The 12,098-nt window shown below is 41.0% G+C and overlaps 1 protein-coding gene across 4 annotated transcripts in view; it reads left to right on the forward strand.

The window, feature by feature from the left end:
- The window catches only part of RGL1 (ral guanine nucleotide dissociation stimulator like 1), a 263,517-nt gene that overhangs the window by 222,292 nt on the left and 29,127 nt on the right, over positions 1-12,098 (forward strand). For 3 of the 4 annotated variants that reach the window (XM_008074430.2, XM_008074431.2, XM_021707212.1), the window contains 3 exons: positions 2,881-2,965; positions 8,107-8,196; positions 10,445-10,531. In XM_008074430.2, the coding sequence (XP_008072621.1) occupies positions 2,881-2,965; positions 8,107-8,196; positions 10,445-10,531 (262 nt within the window). The remainder of the gene's footprint in view (positions 1-2,880; positions 2,966-8,106; positions 8,197-10,444; positions 10,532-12,098) is intronic. The other variant, XM_021707213.1, reaches the window with a different exon arrangement.

Consider the following 12,098-nt stretch of genomic DNA (forward strand, 5'->3'; position numbering starts at 1 on the left):
GTGGGGGGGAGGGGGTTGTCCTCAGAGAGGAAGGTCTAGTTTCTCAGTTTCATTGATTTGTTAGGAGTTATTATTAAACCCTAAAGGACTGACACTGTTCAAACTTGCAAGACACCCAGATTGGTCAACCAGAGTTTCGTTTTTATGCTCAAAAATGAGTGCCAGAGTACTCAAGCCTACTGATAATCTCATATTCTCATACAGGGGATAATCTACTTGGGGGAAGCCAAATTATTTATTAGATATTTCTTTGATGGGTACAAAGAAAACATTAAAGTGGCTGTTCGTACTGCCTCTCGTTACAGAACCGTAGGAGCCACTGTACTCCAAAGCTTGTGCTTTGTTTATGGCACTGTTATCTATCAGTGGAAAAACTGGCAGATAAGCTTTCCAAAGTTCAATGCAATTTTCTTTATTACCACTCTTTTCTTGGGTTCTTTCTTCTTTTCATTCTTTTGACTAATGAAGGTGACTCTATATCTGAAAGAGAGATTGGGTGATTTTCTTCCACACATACATCTTATGAAAGATAGAGGTCGTATAAAATCATTAGATGATAGGCCCTGGGGAAACATGGTGGGAAAATTGGAAGCATGCGCTGTCCACAGAAGCACATACTGCCCTCATAGTCCACAAAGCATACACTGCCCTCATCCTCCACAGTAGTGTACTGTGTCCTTGTAGTCCACAAAGCGTATACCATCCTCATCGTCCACACCTCCACTTTTCCTCTTCCTCCCCTCATCACGCCCCACCCAACTATAGTATCAAAAACAAAGGGACAGTCAGGTGCTAAAATTCAGCCTTGCCCAATTGATTGCAGCCTTGTCTGACTGCAGTGAAAGGTAATCCTGTCTGCCCTTAGAGGTTGATAAAGGAAAGTCATCTGGCCAGCCAAAGATTTCATCCAAGCAAGTTTGAGGCTAAAACACAAGTAAAAAGAACTAGTGGATTCATACGTTAATATCCTTGGTTGTCATATGAAAAGGTCTGTTTTTCTAACTGGCATTTTAAACTATTTTTAAAAAACAAAAACCCCTCAAAGCTGCATTTTGTACAGTATGGGTATCTGGTCTGTTTCTTGGTTGGTTGGTTGGTTTACAAAAGTGTCACAGTTTCTTGGAGAAGACATTTTCATATCAGCATAACATGGTCTCCATTGCTAAATTCAAGGTCCAGGGTTAAAGATATTTTATTTGGTTATCATTTTCCCTATAATCCTTTACATTTCTAGCTTTTAGTAGAGAGAGAGGACACCTATTTATTTCTCTTTATTTAGGGTCACATGTAATTAAGTCCTTAATTATTTTCTCTAAAATATAAGTAGCTTTAATAGTTTTCTTTATTATCAGAGTAATATTACACTCATTGTAAAATAAGCAGGCACTCTTAGTAACGGCTTTTTGAAAAAGAAAGAAAAGCTATGACATTTGCAGGATAAACAAGCACTAGTTTTGAATTATAGAACTCAGTTTTTTCAATATGAGAACATGACTACGTGAAAATTTTCTGTGTGTGTTTGACAGAATGTGCATCTTGTGAGACAGACCACGTACTAAAGTAAATTGCGGTCTATGGCTCTGTGGTGGGTTAGAGGTCAACTTATGGGAGGGCTGTTTCCATTTTCCTCAGTGAAAATAATTTGCAGAGGATCTTGCTATGGTTTGAATATGTCCCCCCCACCAAAATTCAGGTGTTGCCAATGTGGTGTATTAAGAAATGGGACTTTTAGGAGCCAATTGAGCTATGAGGAGTTCCTCCCTTGTGAGTGGGGCTAAGGCCCTTATAAAAGAGGCTAAACCCATTCACAGTCTCTCACCCTTCTGCCTTCCTCCCTGTAAGGACATTAAATTCCTCCTGATCTTGCCCCTGTTAGTTCTCAGCCTTCAGACCATTCACTCAGCCACCCTGGAATAGAGTGCAGAGACAAGCACAGGGCTTGTGGAGAGGTAGTGTGCCTCTGAGAAAGGGGCAAGGGCAGAGCTAGTGCTGTACATCTGTGATCGCATTTCCTTTCACAGCAGTCCCATGAGGCAGCTGCTGTATTTTCATTGTACAGATCAGAAAATTTTTGAAGCTTAAGTAACTTGTCTAAGATCACTCGGATTAGAGTGGCAGAGTTGAGACTGCTCTGGTTTTAGAGCCTCTTCTGGTTCCCCCATTCTGTTCTGAGTCTGAGAAGAAGAATGCTGGCCTGTGATTCAGAAAATTTGAGTTCTCTGCTTGCAACTCTCTGCAGTCACTAGTGGAGACTTGAACAAATCTCTGGCCTTAGCATTTTCATCTAAAAAACTAGGGACCCACTGGTCACATGAGCACAAAGGTGGGAACAACAGGTGCTGGACACTGCTAAAGGAGGGAGGGAGGGAAGAAGGTAAGGGGTACACAACTACATGCAGAGTGCCAGGTCTACCATCGAGGGAGAGAGGGCCCACTAGAAACCCAAACCTCACATGCATGTGATTTGTGTAATAAGTCCTCACTTGTACCCTACAACTCTAAAATTAAAAAGAAAGAAAAAAGAAAATTAGGGGCCCAGCCAAAGTGACCTCTCTGGTCTCTCTGGGCTGATTGTTTTTTAACTTGCCTGAAGAGAGCGTGTCCCACTTGAACATGCCCCAACTGAATAATCCTTTCATGATTATAACATGCACGCTTAGAAAATATACCTCTCTTAAACAGCTGGCCGTGTCCACCTTAAAAAAAAGATAAAAGCCACAAGCATAAAAAGTCATTGACTTCTTCTGTGTTCACATCATGCACCAATGCTGAGATCTGTACGGTCCCTCCATAGACCTAGGTCCTGAGGACAGCTGGACCCAGGGTGTCGGGTCATTCTTAACTCTTCATTGCTATTATTTTCTTAATCCCCCTTCACAGGGACCGAATGCTGATGTTTGAAGAACTTTCAGAAATCTTCTCAGACCATAATAATCATTTGACCAGCCGGGAACTACTGATGAAGGTGAGGCCCTTGGGGTGCACTGATGATAGCACTGGAATTCAGTCAAGGAGGCAGCAGCTTGAGGGCTCTGTAAATACCTTCCTCCTGAGAATGCCTAAAGTGACTAGAAGGCAGTTTTTGCATTATTTTATACAGAATCTGAGAACCTTGGGGCTGAGTCCAGTTGAGCTTTCTACTTCTGCCCTCCTTAGCTTCCTTGTTACACAACCAGATTGTGACACTTGGGCTCATATGTGTACCTCCTTAACAAGGTATTCCGCAAATACAAAGTGCTGGCTGTTAGGTGGGTGAGAGGCACTGGAATATTCCTTCTCAGCAAATGACAGAGGCCAAGCCTGCCTGCAGTTCTGCATCCTTTATTTGGACTTAAATTGCACAATCTGTCGGTCAGCAGTATTTATCGAACACCAAATCAGTGCTGACTTTGCTAGGCAAAGGTAAAGCTTGGCTCATTTTCTCTCTCCAGGTATTTGCTGAATGTCTAGTATTTGTAAAGCATTGAACCTGCCTCTAGAAATATGAAGATGACTAACACAATCCCTGTTTTCCAGAGTCCACTTTCCAGTTGGGGGGATATAGGCATGAAACAACAAATATAACTAGTTAAATAAAGACAACTAACAAATTGTCAGCAGTCATCAGAAAGGAGTATAGGCCAGATGCTGCCCTCATAGACTTTCTATTAAGTAGATTTTATCATCATCAGCTAAGACTCAGAGAGGGATGTGACATGCCCTAAGGCATGTCACTGACAGGTGGTAGAGCTAAAATGTAAATCCAGCTTGGTGAGGCTCTAAAACCTGCGCATTTATCACTAGGCATCAAGTTGTTTCTTCTGACCTTTTGGGAGTAGGAGGCAGGGTGGATCAGGGATAGCTTCATAGAGAAGGTAAACTGGTAGTTCAACAAATGTTGATTGAGTTCCCATACTCATGTGCTAGGGTGTTGGAGATACAACCATACTGAAGGTCGTTTCTGACCCTAAGAGGATTACAGTCTCTTGGGGTAGGTAGAAAAGTAGACATTTTTAGGATCATATGATATAGTCTAGAACTGGGCAGTTAGAAGATGTGATTCTTTCATCTCCTTTTTTGGATTTTGGAGGCAATAATAAAATTTGATCTATTGACTTTATAGAATTGTTTTGAGGACTGACTGTGATAAAATATTTGAAAACACTATGCAAATATAAGTTATTTTTAGTATTGATGAACTCTATGCATATAAAACCAAAGTATGTGCAACAAATTAATATAAGCTGCACATTAGCACTTTGGGAGGATACTTGGAGTAGAAATGGAAGTCAGGTGGAGGTGGGCTTACTAAGAAAAGGCATCCCTGTGATAACTCTTAGATTAGTGGTCCTATAGGGCATCTTAGAGGTCTTCATGACTGTTCTCCTATGTCCAATTTATCCTTCTGGTCTCAGTGTGGACTCCCTTTTTTCTGGAAACTTTCCGTGTCACTCTCAGATCTGTTTAAGTGCTTTCCTGTGTGCTCCAGGAGAAGCTGCCATTCCTGTGTCCTGGCACTTACCACTTACTCTATTGGAATTGCCTGTGTACTTAACCTTTCTCCCTCCTGGCCTGTAGGCCTCTTGCATCTTTTGCACTTTGTATTCCTAATGCCTACTGCAACACCTGGCAGGTAGGAAGGGTTCAGACACTGTTGCTTGCCTGCATGAATTGATGGGTCTTATCAGTCACATGACTTTAACAGTGTGCCCATGATGAGCCATCTTGGATAGATGATATGAGCAGGGCAGTTATACTGATGTCTGACTTGGTTTTGGACTACCTGATTAACTGCACACTAAATGATGATTGCTGAGATCGTGTTACTCCCTGCTTCACATCCCCCCGGATTTGCAGACTTTAAATGGAAACCCATCTGGCTGGAAGGAGAAGGCTTAGTGGTCTCCCTGTCAGCAGTACACAGCTAGACTAACTGGAGCCACACATCCAAATCCCAGTAGCCCTGAGTCATCCTTCCAAAGTGGATAAATTGAATATTGTGTAGCTCATTGCCTGGTGGCAGTCTTCTGGCTGAAACCTTAGAAGCAGAGCTGTATCTAGACATTAAAGATCCCATAAACCTTTCTTTAATGTAGAAGTTACCTCAGTACTCCAAGTTAAATTTCTTAGATATGGCTCACATCCCAAAGAAATGAAAAATTTGGCTATGAGTTCCTGTGGTCTGTGCATTATCACAAATGACAGTGGAATGCTTTGGGCAGTCCACATACATTTGTACGCTCTCTTTGCAGTCATCTTTGTTAATCATGCTTCATCTTAAGTATATCATTCTGGTGCTAATTCTCAGCACAGTTAAAAAAAAGTGATTTCAAGGTACTTAGTAAGAGTCTTAAAAGAGCCACTGTGAAAAACTACTGGCCTCTGTTTCTAATATGTTATTTTTGGACTTATACTGATTGATAGGTAATCTTAGTTTTAAATGACCTATCTTCTCTTCTCCTTCTGGGAAGATGTTATGCATCATTTATATGGTCCGGGCAACATAATTAGCAATAATCTATAGTTTTCCTTTTAATTATTAGAAAGAAGTTATTTCTTCTAAACCTGTTATCTATTATTGGACCTGTAACCTATTATCTAAACCTGTTATGTCCTTATGATTTATGAAATTAAGATAATTCTAATCAGGTGAATTGGAGAGTCCACAAATGACAAAACAACAGGAAAGCAAAATATCAACAAATTATCTTGGTTCTTGTGATTCTTGGTGAGAATTTTTCCTGGTTGACTTGATATAAACAACTGCCAGAAAGTCCCAGAAATTCAACCCTGATGGAGGTGTATGTTCAGCAGAGCCCCAAAACATGGTATATTCAAAGTTAGGTCAAGAGAACTGTAATAGTTCTGAGCTATAATTTACCTCTAGCTTTTGAGCTATAATTGAGCCATCATTTTTTGAGATGGATCCAGTCCCTAGTAGATAAGGTCCTTCTCAACCTAGTAAAAGAGGCCTGTGGCCCAGGAACAGTGTATGGATGAGGGGCAGCTAAAGATAGAAATTGAAAAAAAGGTGAGACTCAGGTAAGACATTTGCATTAGAGAGAGAGAGAGGGACCGAGAAGGACAGAGGGAGAGAGACAGGAGAGAGGGAGGGAATGGGAGGTTGATGAGGATGAGGGATATTTGGAATTCATCCAGACATAGGTGATGATGAAAGTCATGACATTGGTTAGTAATTCCAAAGACGTGAGTATAGCAAAACACAAGAGAATGACTTTGACAGGGAGAAGAGTCACTAAGAGAATATGAGAATGAACAGCAAAGGAGGCAGGGGGAGGGAACAAGAGCAACATGATCACACAAGCCTGCGAGAAGTTACAAGAAAGTTCAAGGGACTGGTGTGAGACATTGCAGAGTAGGGCATTTGGAGCTGAGGAAGGAAAAAATGGAAACTCTTGGGTGTGGAAAATAAGTAGATTTTCAGCTCACTCCTCATTTGTAATAACTGGCACTTGTCAATCTTTTAATTCTCCAGCCAGAGATGGAATCTCATTCTCTTGAAATTATGAAATCTTTTAACTCCCCATCGCGGGTCTTTATCTCTTGTAGCAATGAGAAGGGATCTTTTTTTAAGATCCCTTCCCTCTCTGTTATTCTGTCATTCTTAGGAGCCTTTCAACTCTTCAGAAATTCATAAGAACCTTAGATATATCTGCAATAATTTCTGTACATGATTCCTCTGCCCTGATTGAGATCCTGGAAGGAGACCAGAAGGAAATACATACTGGAATGAGACAGATACTCTTACTCAAGTCAGACAGAATTGGTTTCTCACTCCAAGCAAATTCTCAGAATTTGGGAGGACTCACAACTGTCTAGCACGTATTTGGCTACTTACTTTTTTTGAGATAGTATCTCCTATGTTGCCCAGTTCAAATTTGAACTCTTGAACTCCTAGGCTTACATGATCCTCCTGCCTCAACCTCTCAAGTTATAGGCATATGCCACCTTGCCCAGCATAGGCTACTTTTATTTTTCCCTGGGAAAAACTATAAGTAGGAGATCACTAAATAATAGCTCTCCTTATCATTTGTAATGGAAAGAACTTATGTAGATAATGAGTAACTATGAGTTCTATCACCAGTGGTGTACCTGGGACCCAAGTTAAGGCTGGTGAATGATAGAATGCATTGATGGTTTACCATTATCAACAAGGCCTAGTCATTGAAAAAGAATCCTCTTGCAGTTAGTTGGACAGTAGTGAAAGGTCACATGCTGTGGTAACGCCATCAATCTGGGGGAAACCGACTAAGGAAAAACTAATATAGATGTTATACACTACTGAATTGTGAAACTTACTTCCCATTCATGCAGTTCTTGGAAAATGTGAACTTAACAAGACCCTGATACTGCAAAACTGAAAACACTTTATGTTCAGTTAGCAAACTCATGATTAGTCATTATGTAGAAGAGTTTGCTGTTACCATAGACAGGAGGAGAGAAAATGTAGCCATTTGTCCTTAGGCACTCCTGAGGAAGAATTAATTTGGAAGAGTTCCAGACCTGAGAGGTGATCCAGGAGAATTGGTCTGGGAGGAGGGGAAATGTATGAAGGTTTGACTTTCATGGATTAGAGATATACCACAATACTGGACTTCCTCAGAAAACTTCCGGTACAGGAGTTTCATTTAGCTAAGAAATACCACAGAAATAGTCCCTTTCTTTCACAGAATGCTGGCACATCTATTTCAGGCCAAGATCAAGAAATCACAAAATGTACAGAGGAAGAGGTCTTCATTTCCAGGACATCTGATTACTTTGAGTGAAATTTGGGATGTGTAAAAATGTGACCTGCTCTGGGACTTGCATGGCTTGTATTGATTATTGATTTTGTCACCAAATCAATTGCTCTTTTTACAAAGTAGGGAGAGAGCAGGGTAGTCTAAGACCACCACCTCGTTACAAACAGACCACTTGCAACAAACCAGCCAAGCATCTGCCTCAGACACTGCAACAGCCCACTGGAGGCCTCTCCATTTTGCATGGCATTCTGAGAATTGTGCAGGGTTATGTGCCCACAGCTAGATACCCCTTTACCTCTCTCAGGTGTGGCATCTTCCCTGGCTTCCTTCGTCACTCTTCTCCGTGTGTGCTTCTGTTTCCTAGGAAGGAACCTCCAAATTTGCAAACCTGGACAGCAGCGTGAAAGAAAACCAGAAGCGGACTCAGAGGAGGCTTCAGCTCCAGAAGGATATGGTACGTGTGGCCCTCGTGCTTCCCTGGTAGTTCACAGGAGAGGGGCCAGATGAGCAACTGGGCTCCCACATGGCACTGGTGCTGTTGGTCTGTAGGGTGCCCATACTTTCAGACAGGGTCCCCATTTTCTACCTCATTTGTTCTCAGCAGCCCTGGGAGGCTTGTAGGAAAGAGATGATTAGTTACCCCATTTGGCCCAGTAGGAAGTTTTGTCTTCTGGAGCAAGATTTTTCAGAAGGTAAGGGAGAGTCTGCAGCAGATAGACTTTCTTGCCTCCTGCAGTCTCTTCCACCCTCTCCTGCACTTAGAAGCTACTGCCACCTTGGCCTAGAAGCTCCTTGGCTTCCTTCTGGAGTCAGCTTCAGATACTCAGTGGCCAAGGAAAGAGAGTGTCTGTTCCCAGGAGACTGGTCCTTGTACTCAGAGATTTTTTTCATTTGTTCCAAATCCTGTAGTCACTGCCCAGCCCTCCTTGCTAAACCCAAGGACTAAGGAGCATCATGCCTCCTTAAGGCTTAAAGATAGTTATCAGCATCTCTGGCTTTATCATAAACTTCTAACTTTTAACATGGGTGCAGGGACCAGAGGAGAGGAGATTAGAGACTGACAAACTGAATATTTTCATCCCTGTTTTGAGAGGATTTGCTCTTTCTTTGGAAGTAGAACATAAATCAGAAAAGGTTTTGAACGATAGGATTCTTCTGTAACATGAAGCCTATAAAACGTTCACAATGTTTCAAACTTTTTTGGTTGTTCAAAGACAAGTTAAAAATAGCTTACAAAAAAAAGATTATTTTAGTTTAGGATGAGACCTTGTACACATAACAGGGAAGGACAAACTGAAGCTGACAGTTCCTGAAGGACAACACTGAGTCCCACAGAGCGGTTCTGGCCAAGGAAGCAGCCAGCCTCCCGCCAAGCAGCCTGGTCCTGCCCTAGTCGAGACTGTGTGTTCCAGAAGTGCCTTGATGACATTTAGGATAAGGAATCCATGGGAGACCCTTATTTTTCCTCCAGAATTGACAGTGCCTTGGTGGCTTTGTGGATGGAGAATAGAGATAATTTTAAAGGTGATTTGGTGAAATGAATATAGTAGAGAACAGCAGTTGTAGACAGAAGTGCCCCCACCTTCATTTCCAAAGGGCAGATTTAAAAAAAATAAACTTTAAATTTTGGAATAATTTTAGATGTACAGAAAAGTTTCAAAGCTAGTACATAGAGTTTCTCAAACCCCTCACCAGTTCTCCTTATTGTTAACATCTTCTGAAGCCATGGCACATTTGCCAATACTAAGAAACTGACACCAGCATGATACTGTTAACTAAAATTCAGATTTTATTTGGGTTTCACCAGATTCCCATCAGTATCTCTGTCTGTTCCAGGACCCATCCCAGCATCCCATGCTGCACTTAGCTGTTGTGTCATCCCAATACCTTCTGGTCTGTGACAGTTTCTCAGTCTTTCCTTGTTTTTTGTGGACTTGACTATCTTAAAGAATACTGTCCAGGTAGCTCATAGAATGTTCCATAATCTGGGCTGGTCTGTTATCTCTCTCGTGATTAGACTGAGATTATAGGTTTTTAGGAAGAATAGCACAGAGTTAAAATGCCCTTCTCATCACATCGTATCCAAGAGTAAAGGAATGGTATCGGCATGATACCTGGTATCGTGTTAGTGGTGACACTGCTGATGTTGACCTTTATCTCTGGGTTGAGGTAGAGTTTTCCAGGTTTCCTTCTTGAAAGTAATACTTTTTTCTTTCCCTTCTCTAGTCTTTAAAAGCAAATCATTAAGTCCAGCCCACAGGATCATTTCAGTAGGTGGGATCATTTTAGTAGTGACACCCCATACTCTTGTGGAACATACTTTTCCTTCTTTGTGCAACAGCTCACTCTTTTACCAGTGGTGAGGCCATTGCTATTTAGGACATTCCAAACTACCAGCAGTTTCTACATGCTCTGAAAGAGAACAGACATCCTTCTGATTTGAGCCTAAGCAAAATATAAACCCTACAGATGATTATCGTCTCCTGACTTTGAGGCCTGGATTTCATGTCTTTGAAAGTTAGACATTAGATCATGGAGTTCCTACTGATTTGTGTAGACATTTGAACAAATTCCTTCATGAGGTTAGCATAACTGGCCCCAACTTAGGCCTTGAATAGATCCATCTGCTCCACTGTGAAGGTACTGAAACCGTTAAACTTTTCAATAGCAATAAAGACAGTTTTGCTCTGCTTGCTCTTCAGGGCATGATGCAGGGAACTGTACCCTACCTGGGTACCTTCCTGACTGACCTGACCATGCTGGACACTGCTCTTCAGGACTACATCGAGGTAAGTTTTCAGTAGGTGAAGTCATTGGGCCTGCAGTCTTATCACTGTATATCCAAAAGAGAAAGCCACTTCTATTAGTTACTATTGAGAGCCCGTTATATAGGTGGTATTGTGCTTAAATGCCAAGAGGAAAAACACCAAAACATAACACCAAAAGATAACACCAGAAGTGGCTCAAAGTTCAATGAAAGGTAGAGTATATCAAAGTAGGCGGTGATCCATAGTAATAATAGGAATTCGAACAGAAATGCAATGAGAGAACACAGGAGGTAAGGGTTAATTCATATGAAGGGATGTGATGGAGCGAGCTTAAGCAAGACTTAGATATTGAGTAGGACTTTGGCAGGTGGAAATGAAGGGGTGATACGCCCTAACATTCTTTCTGGTGGGGTAGGAAGTCCGTCAAATGTGTGAATTTTCAAGTATTTTTTTTCTTTTTTGCTACTTGCTCTGGGTGTGTGCTCTCCCTCTCCCCTCTCACTCCCTCTCTCTCTCCTTGAATGGCGACAAGAAGTAAAATGCAGTCAGATAAACAACTTGTTAGTAGCAGTAATAAACAAGTAGAGAGGAAATTTGAGATGAGATTTGAGGATTGCTTGTGTAGTTAAGTATATCCTGCCACCTCCCTGTTTATGAATCAGCCTGCTTTTCTTGTATCATAATTAGGAGTAGAAGGTATTTTGCATATACCTACCTCTGAGCTTGCCAAAGTATAATGGATGTGTTTTCCATTTTGCATTTCCTTAGCTATCTGTCTCTTCACATCCTCTACCTCAGCTTATCTCAGGAAACACCCATCAGTGTTGGGGAATTTCGGGGAGTGACTAAAGATTTGGAAGTTAAATTCTGCCTACTGAGAACAGGAGCTGAGGCGATGAAGAATTGAAACTTAATTTTTCATGATGCTAGGAGAAATGACTTCCCTTTTGATAAACCATTGGCAGTTTGGCTTCTAGTATGCATCAGTTACCCTCTGCTTTTGTTGCTTTTGGTTAAGGAAAAAGATGTAATTGGATATTTACTCAAGCTTTTGTCTTTACTGTCTCTGCAAATGTATTTGGATTCCGGTTTGTAATTCTTTACCATTACTATTTTAGTTGGTTTAGACATTTTAAGAGAAGGTTTTCTGCCTATCCTGCCTTATGATAAGTTCAAAGAATGTTTTTCTTGAAGCAAAACATGATTCTCTTCTTCCATAGTAGTCATAACTATAGACTCACTAATAATTGTGACTTTATCATCCCTTTGATTGATTTTAATGTGACCCAGAACAACACAGGGCTGTGTTTTAAAAAATATATTTATCTATTTTTAAACAATTTTAAATGCTTATATATTGAGGGGGTACAAGTGTAAGTTTCTTACATGCATACATGAGTAGTGGACTTTTTGTATACTCATCACTTGACTAGTGAATGGGTAATTTTTCAATCCTTATTGAGCTGCCCTCCCACTGTCCTGCTTTTTGTAATGTCCAGTGTTTAATATATCACTCTGTATGTCCATATGTTTAGCCCCTATTTATAAGTCAGAACTCACAATATTTGCCTTTCTGTTTCTGAGTTAT

This window comes from Carlito syrichta, unplaced genomic scaffold (genome assembly GCF_000164805.1).
Source record: "Carlito syrichta isolate Samal-C Ts95f unplaced genomic scaffold, Tarsius_syrichta-2.0.1 Scaffold316427, whole genome shotgun sequence".
NCBI lineage: Eukaryota > Metazoa > Chordata > Mammalia > Primates > Tarsiidae > Carlito > Carlito syrichta.